The sequence below is a fragment of the Elephas maximus genome, chromosome 7, assembly GCF_024166365.1.
Source record: "Elephas maximus indicus isolate mEleMax1 chromosome 7, mEleMax1 primary haplotype, whole genome shotgun sequence".
Lineage (NCBI taxonomy): Eukaryota > Metazoa > Chordata > Mammalia > Proboscidea > Elephantidae > Elephas > Elephas maximus.
In genome coordinates this window covers 123878852-123898089 of record NC_064825.1, presented here as the reverse complement: position 1 = coordinate 123898089, position 19238 = coordinate 123878852, and the positions used below count along the sequence as shown (strand labels likewise).

The following is a 19238-nucleotide window of genomic DNA, read 5'->3' as shown; positions in this document are numbered from 1 at the left end:
TTGCCAGAATGGCCCTGGTTCTCCACCCATCCAAGTATCCACACCTCTTGTGGCTCCTCCTATCAAGAGGTCCGTTTGTCCCAGCTCTTCAATCTGGGCTGCCTTGTGACTTCCTTTGTCAATAGAATGCAGTCCTAAGCTGAGGCCTCAGGAGGCCTTGTCTGCTCTCATTCTCTCTGGGAATTCTGCGACTATGACTATTAGGGGAATAGGCCTCCGGCTAGCCTGCCAGAGGATGAAACACATAGCGCAAAGCCACATCAGCCTGGTGGTCCCAGCCGAAGACCCATACATGTGGGAGAGCACAGCCAAGGCCCGTAGGGCCACCCAGCTGACCCTCAGCTCATGGCAAACGCACGGGGGTGTCCTGCCACACCCAGATCAGATCAGGGGACCTACTCAATCCAACTCATAGACTCGCCAGCAAACGTGAATGTTTATTGTGGCATGCCATTGAGGGTTTGTAGGTGTTTGTCACACAGTGTTTTCATAGTGCTGGCTCTCTGAAACAATCGGTTTCTCTATGGTGGGCTTCCCATCTCTCATATCTGCAACTCCACAGGCCAGGGGCCAAAAAGGGTGTGTGGAGCCTTTAAGAATTGGGAATGACAGGAAAAATGGAAGTGTGCAGACTCTAAGCCCTACCCACTCTCTGCCCATTGCTTTGTTCTATGTCCTGGCTGATGACCTATTTCTCCTGATGATTCGGCTGCTATAGACAGCCACCCTTTCTAGCCGAGGTTATTGTCTTTTTCTGGACTTCCTTTTGTAAATGTTGACTCATTCTTTTTCAGAATGCCTTTGCCCTAACAAAACAAAACAAAACACTATTTCCTGTTCGGTTGATTCCCACTCTTGGTGACTCCACGCGTGCCACAGTAGATACAAATGTGCTCCATAGAAATTTCAATGGCTGTGAAATGCAGATCACCAGGCCTTTCCTCCGAGGCACCTCTGGGTGGATTTGAACCTTCAACCTTTTGGTTAGTGGCTGAGTGCTGAACCATTTGTGCCACCCAGGGCTCTGAGTATCTAGAAACAACTCAAATGTCCTTCACTGGGTGAGTAATGGATGAACAAATGTCATATATCCATACAATGGAATACTTCTCAGCAATCTTTTTATCGATACACACAATAGCATGTAGAAACCTCCAAGATGATTGTCTTAGTTATCTCTCTTAGTCATCTAGTGCTGCTATAACAGAAATGCCACCAGTGGATGGCTTTAACAAAGAGAAGTTTATTCTCTCACAATCCAGTGGGCTGTAAGTCCAAATTCAGGGCAGCGGCTCCAGGGGAAGTCTTTCTCTCTCTGTCGGCTCTGAAGGAAGGTCCTTGTGATGCATCGGTCTTCGCTTGGTCTGGGAGCATCTCAGTGCAGGAACCTCAAGTCCAAAGGACATGTGCTTTTCTCCCGGGGCTGCTTTCTTGGTGGTCTGAGGTTCCCCTGTCTCTCTGCTCGCTTCTCTCTTTTATATCTCAAAAGAGATTGGCTTAAGACGCTACCTAATCTTGTAGACCTCATCAATATAACTGCATCTCATTACATCATGGTGTTAGGATTTATAGCACATGGGGAAATCACATCAGAAGATAAAATGGTAGACAATCATACAATTATACAAGGGAATCATGACCTAGCCAAGTTGACAGGTATTTTTTGGGGACACAATTCAATCCATGACAGTTATCTTGTGCTGCTATAACAGACGTATTGTAAGTGGATCGCTTTAACAAAGAGAAATTTATTTTCTCACAGTCTAGTAGGCTAGAAGTCCAAATTCAGGGCATTGACTCCAGGGGAAGGCTTTCTTTCTCTGTTGGCTCAGGAGGAAGGTCCGTGTCATCCATCTTCCCTTGGTCTAGGAGCTTCTCTGTGCAGGAATTTTGGGTCCAAAGGATGCATTCTGCTCCCAGCATTGCTTTCTTCCTGGTATGAAGTCCCCAACTCTCTGCTTGCTTCCCTTTCCTTTTATCTCTTGTAAGATAGAAGGTGGTGCAAGCCATGCTCCAGAGAAACTCCTTTTACATTGGATCAGGCATGTGATCTGGTAAGGGTGTTACAATCCCACCCTAATCGTCTTTAACATAAAATTACAGTCACAAAATGGAGGACAACCACACAGCACTGGGAATCATGGCCTAGTCAAGTTGACACACATTTTTGGGGGACACAATTCAGTCCATAACAATAACAGAGGTCTTGGTGGCCAAGTGGCCACCCTTGAGACTTGCAGATATTGCTGTTCTCAACCATAACCATGATCTACTCTCTTGGTGGGACATCCCTGTTGCATCACGTTGGAATCCCAAGGCCAGCACCATGCCTGGGTTAGTGGTTGGCTGTTTTAGCCTCCAGAAACCAAATTGCATAAGCTGGATCAGGTTTCCTCCATTGCCTGCAGGGACCTCTCCTCATAGGGACTACCCCCAGCCCTGTAGGCAGGTCGCATTTAAGGCCTTGTGCCCTGCCAGTCTTTTCTGGCCTGCTTGGTTAACCAGGTGACATCAGGTGCTGTCCTGAGGGAGGACCAGGTTGTCAGTAACTGTGGATATAGTTACTCCTGATCTTATTTTCTGGCCTACCTAAGTACTGAATCAATGCTACTGATGCCTGCCCTTATCCCATTGGCCTTGACTATTTCCTTGCCCAATGGCCACGTCCAGCTGCATTGCTTTGCCTGAGGGTTTACTTTGGCCAGAGGAGACATCTTTGGCCATACGCTTGGCAGGCTGGAAGCCTGGGGCATCGACACCCCCTCAGGAGCAGCATTCCATCAATGACTGATAGGAGTCAGTGGATAAATACCCCAGCTCCCTCACCTGGACAGGGTGTAGCTCTGAGGAGCATCTTCTATACCATCTGCCAGAGTCACAGTGAGCTTGAGCTCCAGTGGAACTTGCTTGATAGCAGCTTATATTGTGTGGCTTCCTTCCCTTGCTTGTCTTACATGTGTTTCCTGGAAGAACCTTCTACACAAATGACTTGCACTTGAATCCTTGTCTCAGTGCCTGCTTCTGGGCACCCAAAAATAAGACAAGAACTTAGTGTCGGCACTTCCTGTTCATGTGACAGATTCTTCGGGGCAGGTGATGTTTTGAATTCTAGTGTGCCAGCTGCCCTGACTGCTTACCTTGATGCTTGTTGCCCCCAAGCAAGAGATAGAACAGGTACAAGGAGGGATTAAGTGGCTTAACCTCTCTGAGTCTGTAACCAGCTCCCATTGAGTAGATTCTGACTCATGACCACCCCATGTGTGTCAGAATAGAACTGTGCTCCATAGAGTTGTTGTTCTTTCTTTTTTAAAATTTATTTTGTGGCTGTTGCTGAGAATATACATGGCAAAACATACACCAACTATCTCTACATGTACAATTCACTGACATTGATCACATTCCTCGAGTCGTACAACCATTTTCACCCTCCTTTTCTGAGTTGTTCCTCCCCCATTCACATAAACTCACTGCCTCCAAAGGTTCCTATCTAATCTTCTGAGTTGCTTTTGTCAGTTTGATCCCATATAGATAGATCTTAAAAGAGCACAGTGCTCAAGGCAGACATTTTTTACTACATTTGCTAAACTATTGTTCGGTTTTAAAAAGACCTCAGGGGATATTTTTGGTTTAAATTTTAAAGATTATATCCGGGCAATAGTTTTAGGAGTTCATCCAGTCCCTGTGGCTCCAGAAAGTCTGGAGCCATGAGAATTAGAAATTCTGTTCTGCATTTTCCCCTTTTCGATCAAGATTCTTCTTTAGAATCTTTGATCAAAATGTTCAGTACTGGTAGCTGGGCACCATCCAGTTCTTCTGGTGTCATGGCAAAGAAGGCAGTTGTTCATGGAGGCAATTAGCCACACATTCCATGTCCTCCTCCTGTTCCTGACTCTTCTTCTTACTCTGTTGCTCCAGGTGAATAGAGAACAATTGTCCTGCCTTGGATGGCCACTTACAACTTTTAAGACCCTAGGCACTAAGCAACGAACTAGGAGGTAGAACAGAAGCATAAGCACGGTATTAGGACAATTAACTGGGATGTCGCATGAAACCATGACCCTAAACCTCCAAATTAAGGAATAAAATCCCATGAGGTTTTTGACTGCACATAAGCAGTCTTGGTAGCTACTACCTTTTTTTTTTTTTTAATTTTTATTGAGCTTCAAGTGAATGTTTACAAATCAAGTCAGTCTGTCACATATAAGTTTATATACACCTTACTCCATACTCCCACTTGCTCTCCCCCAATGAGTCAGCCCTTCCAGTCTCTCCTTTCGTGACAATTTTGCCAGCTTCCAACCCTCTCTACCCTCCCATCCCCACTCCAGACAGGAGATGCCAACACAGTCTCAAGTGTCCACCTGATACAAATAGCTCACTCTTCATCAGCATCTCTCTCCTACCCACTGTCCAGTCCCTTCCATGTCTGATGAGTTGTCTTCGGGAATGGTTCCTGTCCTGGGCCAACAGAAGGTTTGGGGACCATGACCGCCGGGATTCCTCTAGTCTCAGTCAGACCATTAAGTATGGTCTTTTTATGAGAATTTGGGGTCTGCATCCCACTGCTCTCCTGCTCCCTCAGGGGTTCTCTGTCGTGCTCCCTGTCAGGGCAGTCATCGGTTGTGGCCGGGCACCAACTAGTTCTTCTGGTCTCAGGATGATGTAGGTCTCTGGTTCATGTGGCCCTTTCTGTCTCTTGGGCTCATAGTTATCGTGTGACCTTGGTGTTCTTCATTCTCCTTTGATCCAGGTGGGTTGAGACCAATTGATGCATCTTAGATGGCTGCTTGTTAGCGTTTAAGACCCCAGACGCCACATTTCAAAGTGGGATGCAGAATGTTTTCGTAATAGAATTATTTTGCCAATTGACTTAGAAGTCCCCTTAAACCATGGTCCCCAAACCCCCGCCCTTGCTCTGCTGACCTTTGAAGCATTCAGTTTATCCCGAAAACTTCTTTGCTTTTGGTCCAGACCATTTGAGCTGACCTTCCATGTATTGAGTATTGTCCTTCCCTTCACCTAAAGTAGTTCTTATCTACTAACTAATCAGTAAAAAACCCTCTCCCCCTCTCCCTCCCTCCCCCCCTCGTAACCACAAAAGTGTGTGTTCTTCTCGGTTTATACTATTTCTCAAGATCTTATAACAGTGGTCTTATACAATATTTGTCCTTTTGCCTCTGACTAATTTCACTCCGCATAATGCCTTCCAGGTTCCTCCATGTTATGAGCTACTATTTTTTGATATTTTTATTTATTTTAAGCAGTCTCGGTAGCCACTGTTTTTTTTTTTTTTTTAATCATTGTAAATATATCTATCACATTAAAAAAAAATCACATAGCTTTGGTCAATTCAGATTTTTACAGGTGTGCAACTTATTGGCATCAATTACAATAATTGGCTGTGCAACCCTACTCCTAATCAATGCAAGTTTTCCATCACCGTTAGCCTCTCCTCTCCCTCCCACCCTGGTAAAACTAATAAACATCGGTGTCTATATATTTGCCTTTTCTTGTCTTTTTATATAAGGGAGGTCATCCAATGTTTGTCCTTTTGTGATTGGCTTATTACACTCAGCCTAATTTCTTCAAGCTCCATCCATGTTGTAGCAGATATCAAGACTTCATTTCTTCTACCGGCTGAGTAGTATTCCATTGTATCCATAGGGTTTTCAATGGCTGGTTTTTCGGAATTAGATTGGCAGGCCTTTCTTCGGAGGTGCCTCTGCGTGATCTTGAGCTGTCAACATTTGGTTAGCAGCTGAGTGCATTAACTGTCTGTGCCACTTGGGGACTCTGAGCCTCAGTGAACTTGTCCATAAAATGGGGTTTATCATGCTTGTGTCTGATGTCACAGGGTTTTGACAATGGCTAAATAATGGTTGTAGTGGTGTCACAGGTCCCTGGCTGGCACAAACAGTTTGCGCTCTACTGGTGACTGAAAAGTTGACAGTTCAAACCCACCCAGCAGCACTGAGCAAGAAAAGGCCTAGCAATGTGTTTCTGTAAAGATTACAGCCAAGAAAACACTATGGAGAAGTTCTATTGTGTAACACATGGGGCCTCTATGAGTTGGAATTGACTCACTGGCACACAACACCAACACCAACACCATCACCATGACCATCACCAACACCAACACCAACATCATCATCGTCACCAACATCAATAACAGTGGTGTCATACGAGGATGGAATTCTGCAGTAATTCCTTTTGGCTCTGGAAACAACCCCATGAGCCCTCCTGGTCTTTTGGAAGCACAGGGCCTTGACAGTCTGAATGCTCACCTTGGAAGCTATGATCGTATCTAAAACGAGAATGCAGAGTCCGACCAGAGAGCAGATTGCACTGAAGACATCCGTGCCGACGCTGCAGTTCATCTGGAGGAGACCGAGGGAGAGGACTCGGTGAGCAGAGTCTGAGGCTGGGCTTGTGGGAACTCTTGGGGAGTCAGACAAAAGAGGCATCAGGGCAGAAGAGATGGCTAGACAGTTTGTTCTAAGTGCAGCGAGGTCAGGAAACTACTCCTCACTTACCGACTATCTCCTTATTAGACATTTTCACATTTACGACAACGGTAAAAAATCTACTATCTTTTTTGTGCATTAATGAGGTGGCAGGCATAGCGGCAATGGAGGGTCTCTGGGTGGCCTCCAAGAAGCTGGGCCATGCTGCCCTGTGCCCTCTACTCCTTCCTGCTGGCAGTGGCAAGCCCAGGTGTCTCATGGGGCCACGGCCTCTGGGCAGACGCAGGCAACACCAAGCCAGCAGGTGCCTGTTCTGGGTTCCTAGCTCCTAGGCAGCCTGAGGTCCAGCAGCTCTAAATTGCTGTGGGATGGGAAGGCAGGAAAGAAAGAGGCATCGGAGATGGTGTTTGGAAGAAACACACCTGAGTTTAATGACATCCCAGAGTGAGCCGGACTGGGTCTGAAGCCTCCACCTTGGTGGGGTTGGGTGTGTGGCCAGGCTCCCAGCACCCTTGCAGGAAGCTGCAAGCCTCAGTGACTTGCCAGGCTCCAAGAGGAGCAAACTCTTGGATCGTGATCCAGCACGGGAGGAAGGTGAAGTGGTGAAGCCGTGCGTGGGCCTTGCAATCACAGGCTTTGTCTCCTCCAAGCCTCGTCTCTACAGAGGGATAATCCATAACTGGACCCGTCAGAGCAATGAGCACATCAGTAAATCTTCAGTCTTATTATTTCTATGATCCTATTTTCTAAATACAAGAAAATCAGACATATGGATGACCTGAAAACAGAAAAACAAACAAAAACCCCCCAAAACTCCATTTTTGCATAACACCAATTTATGAGTTAATCTGGTCTTTGGAACTTAACCCTGTTGGTGAGGTTGGGTGCATTCTTTTACTAATGTGCAATGGTCCTTTAGGGAAGAAACTGCATTTGTTTGGAAAAATACCTTTGTGAGCAGCTGAGAGGTGGGAAATGAGATTCTGTGGGCTGGGTTAGAAGGAGACAAGGAGAAGGCGCTGTTATGCAGAAGCAATCAGCAGGGTTTGGGAAGGGAGTGAGCAGGGGACCCAGGCTTGCCTACAGAGAAGGGAGGGGCAGGCCTGGTCTCATTGTGTCTCCTGCCCAAGCTGCCTCCTCTGAGGGGGTTGTGGGGGTGGGCAAGTGGGGGGAATGAAGAAGGGGCTGTGTCCCACATGTGGGATGAGCCCAGGCAGTTGTAAGATGCAGTGTCCCCAGTTGTTGTTGAGTTGATTCCAACTGATGGTGACCGCATTATGTTGGAGTAGAACTACTTCACAGGGTTTTCAATGACTTATTTTTTGGAAGTACATCACCAGGCCTTTCTTCCAAGGTGTCTCTGGGTGGTTAGGTTAGCAGCAGGGTACATTAACCCAGGGATTCCAGGTGTAAACAAGCAAAAACAAACAAACAAAAAAACTCCAAAAAACAAAACCAAAAAAAACCCTAAACAAGTTGCCATCAAGTAGATTCTGACTCTTGGTTACCCCATGTGTTGCAGAGAGTAGAGAGCTCAAATTCAGTCAGAAGTCAGACATCAGAGCCTGAGGGCACAAGGAGGCCCCAGAGTTGGCAGACATCTTGGGGAGTGTATTGGACTTCCCCCAAGATAAGGAATAGAGTTTGACACAATGGGTCGTTCTACTCTGTCCTACAGGGTTGCTATGAGTCGGCAATGGGTTTGGTTTGGTTTTGGTTTGTTGGGTTGTTAAGGGGCAGTGTGAACTCAGCTGATGTTGGGATAGTTGGGGTGTCCTAATTCTGTTGATGAAGGAAGGGAGGTTGTGGGGCAGCAGAAATTTACCTCTCCAGACTGGAGATTGGTAACTGAGAAACCCTCTTATAAACCCCAGTCTCTAGTTAATCCATTGCTTTCCCATTAAAAAGGTAAAAGAGACAAAAAGCCATGCAGCGGTGAGGGGGAAGGAGGACTTGGAACCGGGGATGTGAGGAGCTCCACCATGGAGTTCTAAATTATCCCTTAGCTTTTAGAGGACACAGCAATCAACATTACTCTCATTGCTGAGGCAGAGAACGACACTGCAAAGTTCCAAAGTTTTTCTGGGCGCTATGCCCTGTGGTTGGGACTCTAAATTGTTCAAGTCAAACATTCCCTTCATTTTTCTAGGTCCAGCCAAAGGGATGGGCAGGAAACATTCAAAGAGAAGGTACCACTGGAATGTATGTGCATTTCCATTTGGCCCAGGCTTGGCTTTCTGCTGAATTCAGAGCAGTCCAAGGTCATTGGGCTGCATATATGAGTGGGTTCCCCAAACTGCTAAGTCTGTGAGCACTAAAATGCTAGAAGTAGAAGCACAGCTCTGGAATCAGAGAGATCTGGGTTTGAATTCTGGCTCTGCCCTTTACTCACTGTGTGATCTTAGGCAAACCACCTGACCTATCTATGCCTCATTTTCCTTGTCTGCAAACTAGGGATAATTGAACTTCATTGAGTTGTGGGGATTGAATGAAATAAAGTCTATAAAAAGCACTGGACCCAGAAACAGGCCACTGTGAGGCCTCTTTTTTTCATGTTTTGGAAGAGAGTCAAATTCTAACACTCAGGGATCATCAAAGATGGCACATAACTCACCACACATGGGCTGGAGTCCTTTGAAGCGTATACAGAGATGAAGCATATACAGGGATCCAGATACAACATACTACAAGACAAGAAAGAGAATGACCAACTTTGCAATATGTTAAAAGAGATAACCATCCATTCGGTGATGCACCTCTCAGTCTTTAAGGTCCATATATCTTTTTCATAAGATGTGCGAATCTGTTTACTCTCTTTCAACATGTCTACTATCCATCTCCGTGACTATGCCTCATGGATACTAAATACCATGATACTCAAATTTCTGTGTGTTTAGACTAAAGCCTTCTTTTCTTCTAAAAACCTGAATATTTTCCCAGGGTGCTATCTCATTATTTTTTTTAGACTGATTCTTTCTGGGTTCATTGCTTGGGTGTTGTCATGGCCCAAACTCATTCATTGCTCATCTGGCCTCATGTTGCACTACCCTTGGAAAACCAGGGGCAGGGTAGCATGGACTGAGAGACAGGGGACCTGAGCTCCTACCCTACTTCTGCTACTAACTCATCTTGCTGTGATCCTGGGCAAGTCACTGCCCCAGCCTGAGGGTCCTAACTAGCACTTGATGCTGTTAGGCAGGTGATGGACATATGAACACAGGAGGGAGTAAGAACTCAGTCTAGTTATGAGAGCCTGTGGTTAAGTGTTTGGATGCTAACCAAAAAGTCAGCAGTTTGAATCCACCAGTTGTTCTTGGAAACCCTATGGGGCAGCTCTACTCTGTCCTACAGGGCCGCTATAAGCTGGAATCAACTTGACAGCAAAGGGCTTGGGCTTCAGAGCTTGAGAACTTCTTCCAGCACCTGGTAATGAGAATGTAGTTGTATCACCCAACTTCTCTGAGCCTCAGTTTCCTCATCTGACAAATGGCCATGAGATAAAGATCCCAGCCTTATCTACCTACAGTTGTGCCATGCAGTTCAAATGGGAGAAAAAGGGTAGAATTTCAAATGGGAAGGACAGGGTGTATTCAGGGGCCTTTCTAGCATTGATGAAGCTATTCCTCAAAGAGACTCATTTCTTCTGTCACTGTGTGAGGCCAGTAGGAAATAAGATTAGAGCATAAATGATAGATTTGGGGCCTGCTAGGAAGCCACCATGGGACTTTCAGGAGAGGAAGAAGAGCCTGACAGGTGCTTACCCTCCCTAAAGACTGCCATGGGGCTGAAAGCCACTCACGGCCTCCCAGCTGTGACCATGTTCCTCACAAATAGGACTGGTTTACCATATTTTTCCACAAATAATGCATGCATTATATGTTTTATTGTCAACCATACAACCCCCAGGACATTATTTTCATAAGTACGCTATGCCAATTTTTTTACGTGTTCGTGACTTCAGTTCACACTAAGTCATAATAAACTATAAAATAAGCAGACGTAACATAACCTAATGGTTTCACTTAAGATGATCTAATAAGGTTTTCACGTTCAACTGTTGAGATAACGAGCTGTAATTATCACTTTAAATTAATAGAAACAAACGCACAATTTTGATTGTTTATTTTCTGATTACTCAGGGACTTCCAAACTCCACTCATGACTTCTGGACTGTGGGTTATACCTTTAGTATACAATTATGATCAAAAGGAACATTTTCAGACTATCTTTATACACATAAACAGGAGATTAAAGACAGTGAACAGAAGGACATAATTTACCTGTAATATGGGAGGAAGGGCGAATGAAGCCAAAATTCACTTCTGGAAATGTCACAAGACGCGCATGGTATATGCCCAGGTGCCCTATGCCATAACTATTTAACTTAATTTCATCATTTCTGCATGTTGTATTTGTAGGTGTGCTATTTATGTGGGCACATTATTTTTGAAAAATGTGATATGTCCCGAAAAGGTAAGTATGTCTGCGTCCATTGTGCAGGGAAAACGATAGACTTGGGCTGTAAGCTTAACAAGGTCATCAGAGTGATAAGTTAGTCTAAGATCCAGCAGAACCAATGTTATGTTTTAAGTAAGGGTGGTGTTGAAATCTCCAGTTTGTAGTTAGGAAAAGCAGACGTTATTTACCTAATGTGAATTTTCATGTTGTGAATTTATTTTGGACATGGAAATCTTTTTAGGTCAGGACATTTAATGCCCTTTCCATCTTTTTACTCATGGCAGCATGTGGCAATCAAATTATGTTTGACAAATAAATTCTTAAAATGTCATCTTAAAAAAAAAAAAAACAAAACCCTATGGATTAAGGAAGTTATTTGACATATCTGATGATCTCATGATGCCCTTTCCAGCTCAGAAAGAATAATGACTCTGGGGTGGAGCTGAAAGTCACCCCACCCAGGCACGGCTACTCCGTTTTCTAGGCAGATGATCTCTCTGAATTACTATAGAAACTGCTTCAACTTCCTCATCTATAAAAAGAGCACAATAATAGTCACTACCTTATGCTACTTTTGTGTAAGATAATTGAGATGCTATCTGTGAAATTCTTGCAAATGCTAAAGTACTCTGAAACTGTTTGTTGCAACGGATCCTTCTATATTTGGAAGGGAACTGTTATGGATTGAACTGTGTCCCCCCAGTATATGTGTTATAAATCCTAATCCCTATACCTGTGGCTATAATCCCCTTTGGGAATGGGGTTCCTTTGTTATGTTAATGAGGCAGTATTGCGTAGGGTGTTTTAAGTTGATCTATTTTGAGATAACCAAGTGCAATGGTTATGTGCTTGGCTGCTAACTGAAGGGTTGGCGGTTTGAATCCATCCAGCAGCTCTTCGGGAGACAGACCTGGCCATCTGCTTCCATAAAGATTACAGCCTAGAAAACCCTATGGGGGCAGTTCTACTCTGTTGTATGAGTTCTCTCTGAGTTGTAATCAACTTGAAGGCACCCAACAACAAGCAAAGCTGAACTGTTCAGACCCCATACCCATTCTATTCCTAATTACATAGTTTAAAACTGTGCTTCTCAAACTTTGATGTGCACACCAATTGCCTGGGAATCTCTTTAAATTGCAGATTTTGCATTTCCAACAAGTTCCCAGGTGATGCTGCTGGTTCAAGAAAAACCCTATGGGACACCAAGGAAAACCCTACTGGGCACCAAGGAAAACCCTATGGGGCACAGTTCTACTCTGACACACATAGGGTCATCATGGCTTGGGCCAGGACTACCTTGAAAAACAAACAAAAAAACCGAACCCACTGCCGTGGAGTCAATTCCGAGTCATAGCGACCCTGTAGGACAGAGTAGAGCTGCCCCATAGAGTTTCCAAGGAGCGCCTGGCGGATTTGAACTGCTGACCTCTTGGTTAGCAGCCGTAGCACTTAGCCACTACGCCACCAGGGTTTCCAAGAGTACCCTAGTCCTTAAAATTACATCTTTGCTTTTTAACACTTTAAGGAGGTCTTTTGCAGCAAATTTGCCCAATACAATGTGTCTTTTGATTTCTTGACTGCGGCTTCTATGATTGTGGATTCAAGTAAAATGAACCCTTGACAACTTCAGTCTTTTCTCCGTTTATCATGATGTTGCTTATTGTTGTGAGGATTTTTGTTTCTTTATGTTGAGGTGTAATCCATACTGAAGGCTGTGGCCTTTGGTCTTCATCAGTAAGTGCTTCAAGTCCTCTTCACTTTCAGCAAGCAAGGTTGTGCCATCTGCATATCGCAGGTTGTTAATGAGTCTTCCTCCAATCCTAATGCCCTGTTCTTCTTCATATAGTCCAGCTTCTCAGATTATTTGCTCAGCATACAGATTGAATAAATATGGTGAAATAATACAACCCTGACAAATACCTTTCCTGACTTTAAAACTCGCAGTATCCCCTCGTTCTGTTTGAATGACTGCCTGTTGATCTATGTACAGGTTCCTCATGAGCACAATTAAGTGTTCTGGAATTCCCATTCTTTAAAATGGTATCCATAATTTGTTATGGTACACACACTCGAATGCCTTTGCAAAGTCAATGTGTCAAATCTATTCTTGAGATGGTCTCTAAATTCAGGTGGGATATACTCAAGGTTGTACTTTGGCTCTTGTCGACTTATTCTAATTTTCTTTAGTTTCAACATGAACTTGCATATGAGCAATTGATGGCCTGTTCCGCAGTCTACCCCCGGCCTTGTTCTGACTGGCGATATTGAGCTTTTCCATCGTCTCTTACCATAGATTTAGTTGATTTGATTCCGGTGTATTCCATGTGGTATAGTCGCTGTTTATGTTGGTGGAGAAAGGTATTTGCAATAAAGAAGTCGTTGGTCTTGCAAAATTCTACCATGCGATCTCTGGCATCATTTCTATCACCAAGGTCATATTTTCCAACTACCGACCTTTCTTCTTTGTTTCCAACTTTCACGTTCCAGTCACCAGTAATCATCAATGCATCCGGGTTGCACGTTTGATCAATTTCGGACTACAGAAGTTGGTAAAAATCTTCAACTTCTTCATCTTTGGCCTTAGTGGTTGGTGAGTAAATTTGAATAACAGTTGTATTAACTGGTCTTCCTTGTAGGCATATGAATATTATCCTATCACTGACAGCGCTGTACTTCAGGATAGATCTTGAAATGGTTTTTTTGGTGATGAATGCCATTCCTCTTCGAGTTGTCATTTCTGGCATTATAGACCATATGATAGTCTGATTCAAAATGGCCAATACCAGTCCATTTCAGTTCACTAATGCCTAGGATTATGCATTTATGTGTTCCATGTCATTTTTTGACGATTTCCAAGTTTTCTAGGTTCATACTTCGTACATTCCACATTCCGATTTTAATGGATGTTTGCAGCTGTTTCTTCTCATTTTGAGTTGTGCCACATCGGCAAATGAAGGCCTGAAAGCTTGACTCCATCCATGTCATTAAGGTCACTTTACTTTGAGGAGGCAGCTCTTCCTCAGATTTTGAGGTCCTTCTAACCAGGGGGGCTCATCTTCCGGCACTATATCAGACAATGTTCCACTGCTATTCATGAGGTTTTCACTGGCTAATGCTGTTCAGAAGTGGACCGCTGGGTCCTTCTTTCTAGTCTGTCTCAGTATGGAAGCTCAGCTGAAACCTGTCCACCATGGGTGACTCTGCTGGTATCTGAATATCAGTGGCATAGCTTCTAGCATCACAGTGACACGCAAGGCCCCACAGTACGACAAACTGACAGACTCATGGGAGGACTCATAGATGGCAACTGGTAATTAGCTGGGGCATGGGGTGGGGTGGGGAGGGAGGCACGGAAGTGTTTTGAAACTGTTTATGTTCTGTTTCTTAAGCTAGTTTGTAGGCACATGGGTGTTCATTTTATTATTATTATTATTTAAGCCCGACAACATTATATGTATTCAGTGGTGTGCTTATAGATGTTTAATATCTGCCTTGAGAAAGGAGGGTGTGGGGAAGGGCCTGATTTGGAGAGTTTGTTGATTTCCATGGTGTATGTAGGCTCACCAGGGCTGATTTCAAGCTACCAAATGGTTTGAAAACCAGTTTACATAATTCATGAAAATTTCACAGTCGGCTCTCTTGATGAGTAGATGCTGTCTCCGGCACACCACTAGATGCACTTGTATCTGCACATGAGAAATTTCATAAAGAGAACCTGGAGAGAGTGGAATCCTTAAAGCACGTGTTATGAAGGCTTGTAGCAAAAAGTGTCTTATAGATGGGAGAGGATGTTGCCGGGTTGTGGAGAAGGTTGGCTCCTTAACCGTTTGCTTCACCTGCAGTTAGTGACAGCTAGCTGTAGACCCTGAGGGGCAGATTGCTGGGTGCTATGGATTGAATTGTGTCCCCCTCCCCTCCCAAAAAATATATGTGTTCGAATCCTAACCCCTATACTTGTGGTCGTAATCCCATTTGGGAATAGGGGTTTCTTTGTTATATTAGCGAGGCCCTATCAGTGTAGGATGTGTCTTCAATCTAGTGACTTGAGAAAGAAAAAGAGAAGATTAGATACAGAGAGAAGCAAGCACAAATGGGGGAAGATAGATGCCACGTGGACAGGTGGATTAACCAGTAAACACGGTCTGCACCAGTTTAGAGTAAGCAGGGTACACATGGGCTTAGTTGTGCTTATTTACTAATCTGTAGCACACAATCTCAAGCACACAATCTCACCTGGTTGTCACCACACCTAACCAGGTGAAACTGTGCGCTGCAGATTGGTAAGTAAGCGCAATTAAGCCTGTGCGTACCTTGCTTCTTGGGTACCTTGCTTCTGGGGTCATCCGCCCCTGCACGTAGAGATCACCAAAGAACTGAGCAACAGAAGCTAAAAGAGACAAAGGCCTTTCCCTTGAGCTGACAGATGGGGAGAGAGCCCTTCCCTAGAGCCTGTGCCTTGAATTCAAACCTCTAGCCTCCTAAACTATGAGAAAATGCCTATCTGTTCTTTAAAACCACCCACTTATGGTATTTCTGTTACAGCAGCTTGAGACAACTAAGACTGGGACTAAAAAAAAAAAAAAAAAGGATTCGATAATTCTTCCTCTACTTCTCCCCTTGACCCATCCAGTAACCCAGGGAGAAGGCCACATGGCCTTATACTCACAGACAGTCCTTCCCAGAACAGGCACCCTGAGGCTCTGGTCACAGATAGTAGCTCATACAGGAGAGGACTGACCCCCAAAAAGATGTGCAGCAGGCCAGTGAGGATCTGGATGGCCTGCCAAGGAGAACAAGTCGTGGTGAGAGAGCTGGGGCAGCAGGCTGCTCAAGAGCTCATGAGCCCTGCTGCCCAGGCCTGACTGTACCCCAGAATCACCCGGGCTCACCCTTGATCAATTAGATCAATATCTCTAGGCTGATGCCTAGGTCTTTTTAAAAAGCTCCATGGAGATGCTAATGTCTACTCTTGGGTTGAGAACCACAGGTGTAAAGGACGGGTGAGATTGTTTGGAACACAGGAAAAAACATCTTTCCTTCAAACTGATCCCCCAGCTTGCAGAGAAGAAGCCCAAGCCTGGCCTTTGACAGCAAACCAAAGGCTTGAGTCCTGGCTCTGGCCCTGGCTGGCTGGCTGTGTGGCCTTGAGTGAACACTGACCCTCCCCATGTCTGGGTGTTCTCTCATTTGTAAGATGGGGGTAATAATACTAGGTAGCTTGCGGAGCTGTTGGGGGGATTAGAAAAAAAAAACATATAGAGCTTGAAAGCCAGTGCCCAGCATGTAGTAAGTGTGCAGTGCCCTCTGCCCCATATCTTGCCGCATAGCCCACATCCTCTTCCGAGGCTGCAATTCCCCTTGGCAATGGACACACTGGGAGGTCCTCTGTCCCCCACCGAGTCTTGTGTTCTTCCTCCTCTGTGCTCTTCTTCCACCGATGCCTCTGTCTGAAATTTCCGTCCTTCACCCTCCTCCCAATGAAACCCTGTCTGTTGAGGGCCAGCTGAGTCCTGAGCCCCCATTCAGGAAGAATCCCCTCCTATTAGGGGCTTCTACAACATCTCCTGATCCACGAGACCATGGAGGTGGCATTTGGCTTGCCTGGGCTTCAGTTTAATCAGAGGTCAAATGAGCAGAGCTGAGCAGACATTTCTGGCTCTCCTGGTCCTTGAGTCTCATGACAGACCCAGAGTTCACAGGGTATGTCCCTTCGTAAGCTAATGAACTTGATTTTGTCTGCAGGATGCAGAGGTAACTTCTCGCCCCTCAAAATGAAACTAATTACTCAAGATAGTCCACATCTTAGGCTTTTCAGTGTGTTTGATGAGGTTCCTAGCTGTCCCAAACAGTTTGCGCTCCACTACTAACCCAAAGAAAGGTTGGCAGTTTGAACTCACTCAGTGGGACTGCAGAAGAGAGGCCTGGTGAAATGCTTCCATAAAGGTCACAGCCAAGAAGACCCTATGGAGCAGTTCTACTCTCTAATATATGGGGTCTCCATGAGTTGGAATCGACCCGATGGCAACTTTTTTTTTTTTTTCCACTGTGTTCGATGAGGTTCTCCACACATTTGCTCGGAGTTAAAATAATTTTTCTTTTGAGGTTTTCAAGTTCTTCTAAAATACCTTAAAATAATGGGGAGCCAAAGTGAACAAGCACTTACCCAGAGTTAATTAATACCAAGGGTAGTGATCATAATACAAAGTTACAATTTTTTTACAATATTATGTAACAGCTTTACCTACTGAAGCTTTTCCATGCACATTTACAAGCTCATCGATGCTCAGCCTCAGGATTTCTATTCCTGATACTGTTTTATAGAATTTAGCCCAAGATTTGATTTTGGCAAAAAGTTAGGGATGCTAACAATGCCTTGTTCTTGGTACAATCCACTTGTCTGTTCTTGATATTTGAAGGATCAGATGAGGAAGGAAGGCTGGGGTGTCTGTGAGCCTGCCCCGTCCTGAACCTGTTCCCATCCCCCCACTTTGGGCCCCTATGACCATTTGTGCCTATGTCTTATGGTAATTGTCAGAAAGTATCATAATTATGACCCAAAAAACAAAACCAAACCCACTGCTGTTCAGTCAATTCTGACTCATAGCAACCCTACAGGACAGAGTAGAACTTCCCCACCGGGTTTCCAAGGCTGTAATCTTTTTTTTTTTTTAATCTTTAAGGAAGCATATTGCCATATCTTTCTCCTACAGATTGGCTGGTGTGTTTGAACTGTTGACCTTCCGATTAGCAGCCAAGAGATTATCCACTGTGCCACCAGGACACCTTAGCATCTTGATAGACCTTCTCATCCTAAGGGTGATGACATTGAGGGTGAAGGGTGTGCCCAGGGTCACAGCAAATCCTGCTGGCCCTGAAACTGGATCATCTGGCTTCTCAGCCAATGGTATTTTTAGTGAAGCTATTGATGACCCTTGCTATACAGCCTCTCTCCAAAGACCACAGACTGGGGGGAAGGCAAGGGAGGGGCCAGCAGAGAGGTTGTCTGGGTCCAGCCTCTAGAAACTGCCACCCTCCCTTTTGTCCTCCAAATCCATTCCCTTCCTCACACAAGTGCACCGTAAGTGGGCTTAGAAGTGACCCAAACAGGAGAAAAAATGAGATCACACTCACCCCCAATGTCCTGACCTCCTCATTTATGAATTTCTTGGGGTCAAATGTGGAAAATGATCCAAATGATGTGTTCCACTGGAACTGGTTTGAGGTGCTCATGGGTCCAGGGATGAAGTTCGGAGGATTCTGAGGGTTCTGGGGTAGGGTTTGGGGATCTGCCATTCTTGGCAAGTTCTCGACCACTACAGATGAAGTCTGCAGACCCGCCATTCCTGCTGGATACTGGTGCACTGTGAGTTGACTCTGTGCACCTGTCACTCCTGCTGGGTTCTGGTGCACCATGAGAGGGTTCTGGAAGTTCACTCTTCCTGTGTTGCACTGGACCACTCTTGATGAGGCTGGGTAAGTGGTCACCCCCAAAGGCTGCCTATGATTTCCAGAAGCCAAAGGGTACCTGGGCTGGATGATGTGGACACTATCTGGGGCAATAATGCCAGGTACACTGTTGGCTCCAATCTCCAGTGTGGTCATGGTGTACAACTGCTGCAAAACATGTAAGAAATTGTGTTTTCCCTCTTCTGCTGAAATGAGCAATCCATTTCACCCACTCTTACTTGGCTTCATTTTCATTTAAGATAAACTCATCCAGCATCAAGACATTATGCAACATAAGCTTCTTGCCTTCCTTGTAGCCCACATTTTTGGGACATGTTTTCTTTTTTATGGGTTTGGACACGCAAGACTAGCCTTAGCTCCTTGTAGAAGCTCAGTTTACAATTTGGGTAATGGTTTTGTTTAGGGCTCTGTGGTTGATATTTCAGTCAATCTGCCCGTCTTGAGTCTTCTGAATGGGCAGAGGCGGCATCCCCATCATGCCCTCTGCCCTGGCCTCAGCTGATTGGTCTGGGGGTAGACAATTGACTCCAACGGGGCAGGCTTCTTTTTTCTCCTGGGAATTTAGAATTGGGAACCAAAGACTGTTATGGGCTGGGCAGCTACATAGGCTATGTCATTTGTAGGTGGAGTATAGAAAACCAGTCAACACAGAGAGAAGAATGAAGCTGATATGGGTGGGGACGGAAGGGAGAAGAAGGAGGAGGAGAAGAAGAAGGAAAAGAAGAAATAAACTCAGAGGCGAGAGAGAGCATCAGGGTTAATGACTCAGACAGCACTGGGGTCATTTTTGGGTTCTTCCATTTAACAGTTGCACACCCTTGAGCAACTTGCATGAACTTCCTAGGCCTC

The 19238-nt window shown here is 45.0% G+C and overlaps 1 protein-coding gene across 1 annotated transcript; it reads right to left on the bottom strand.

The window, feature by feature from the left end:
- Positions 1-6080: 6080 nt before the first annotated feature.
- On the bottom strand, positions 6081-18524 carry MS4A18 (membrane spanning 4-domains A18). The gene is given in 6 exon segments (XM_049891842.1): positions 6081-6438; positions 6887-7122; positions 9079-9126; positions 9128-9148; positions 15589-15702; positions 18054-18524. Coding segments are annotated over 6 exon segments (1248 nt in total).
- Between the last annotated feature and the right edge of the window lie 714 nt (positions 18525-19238).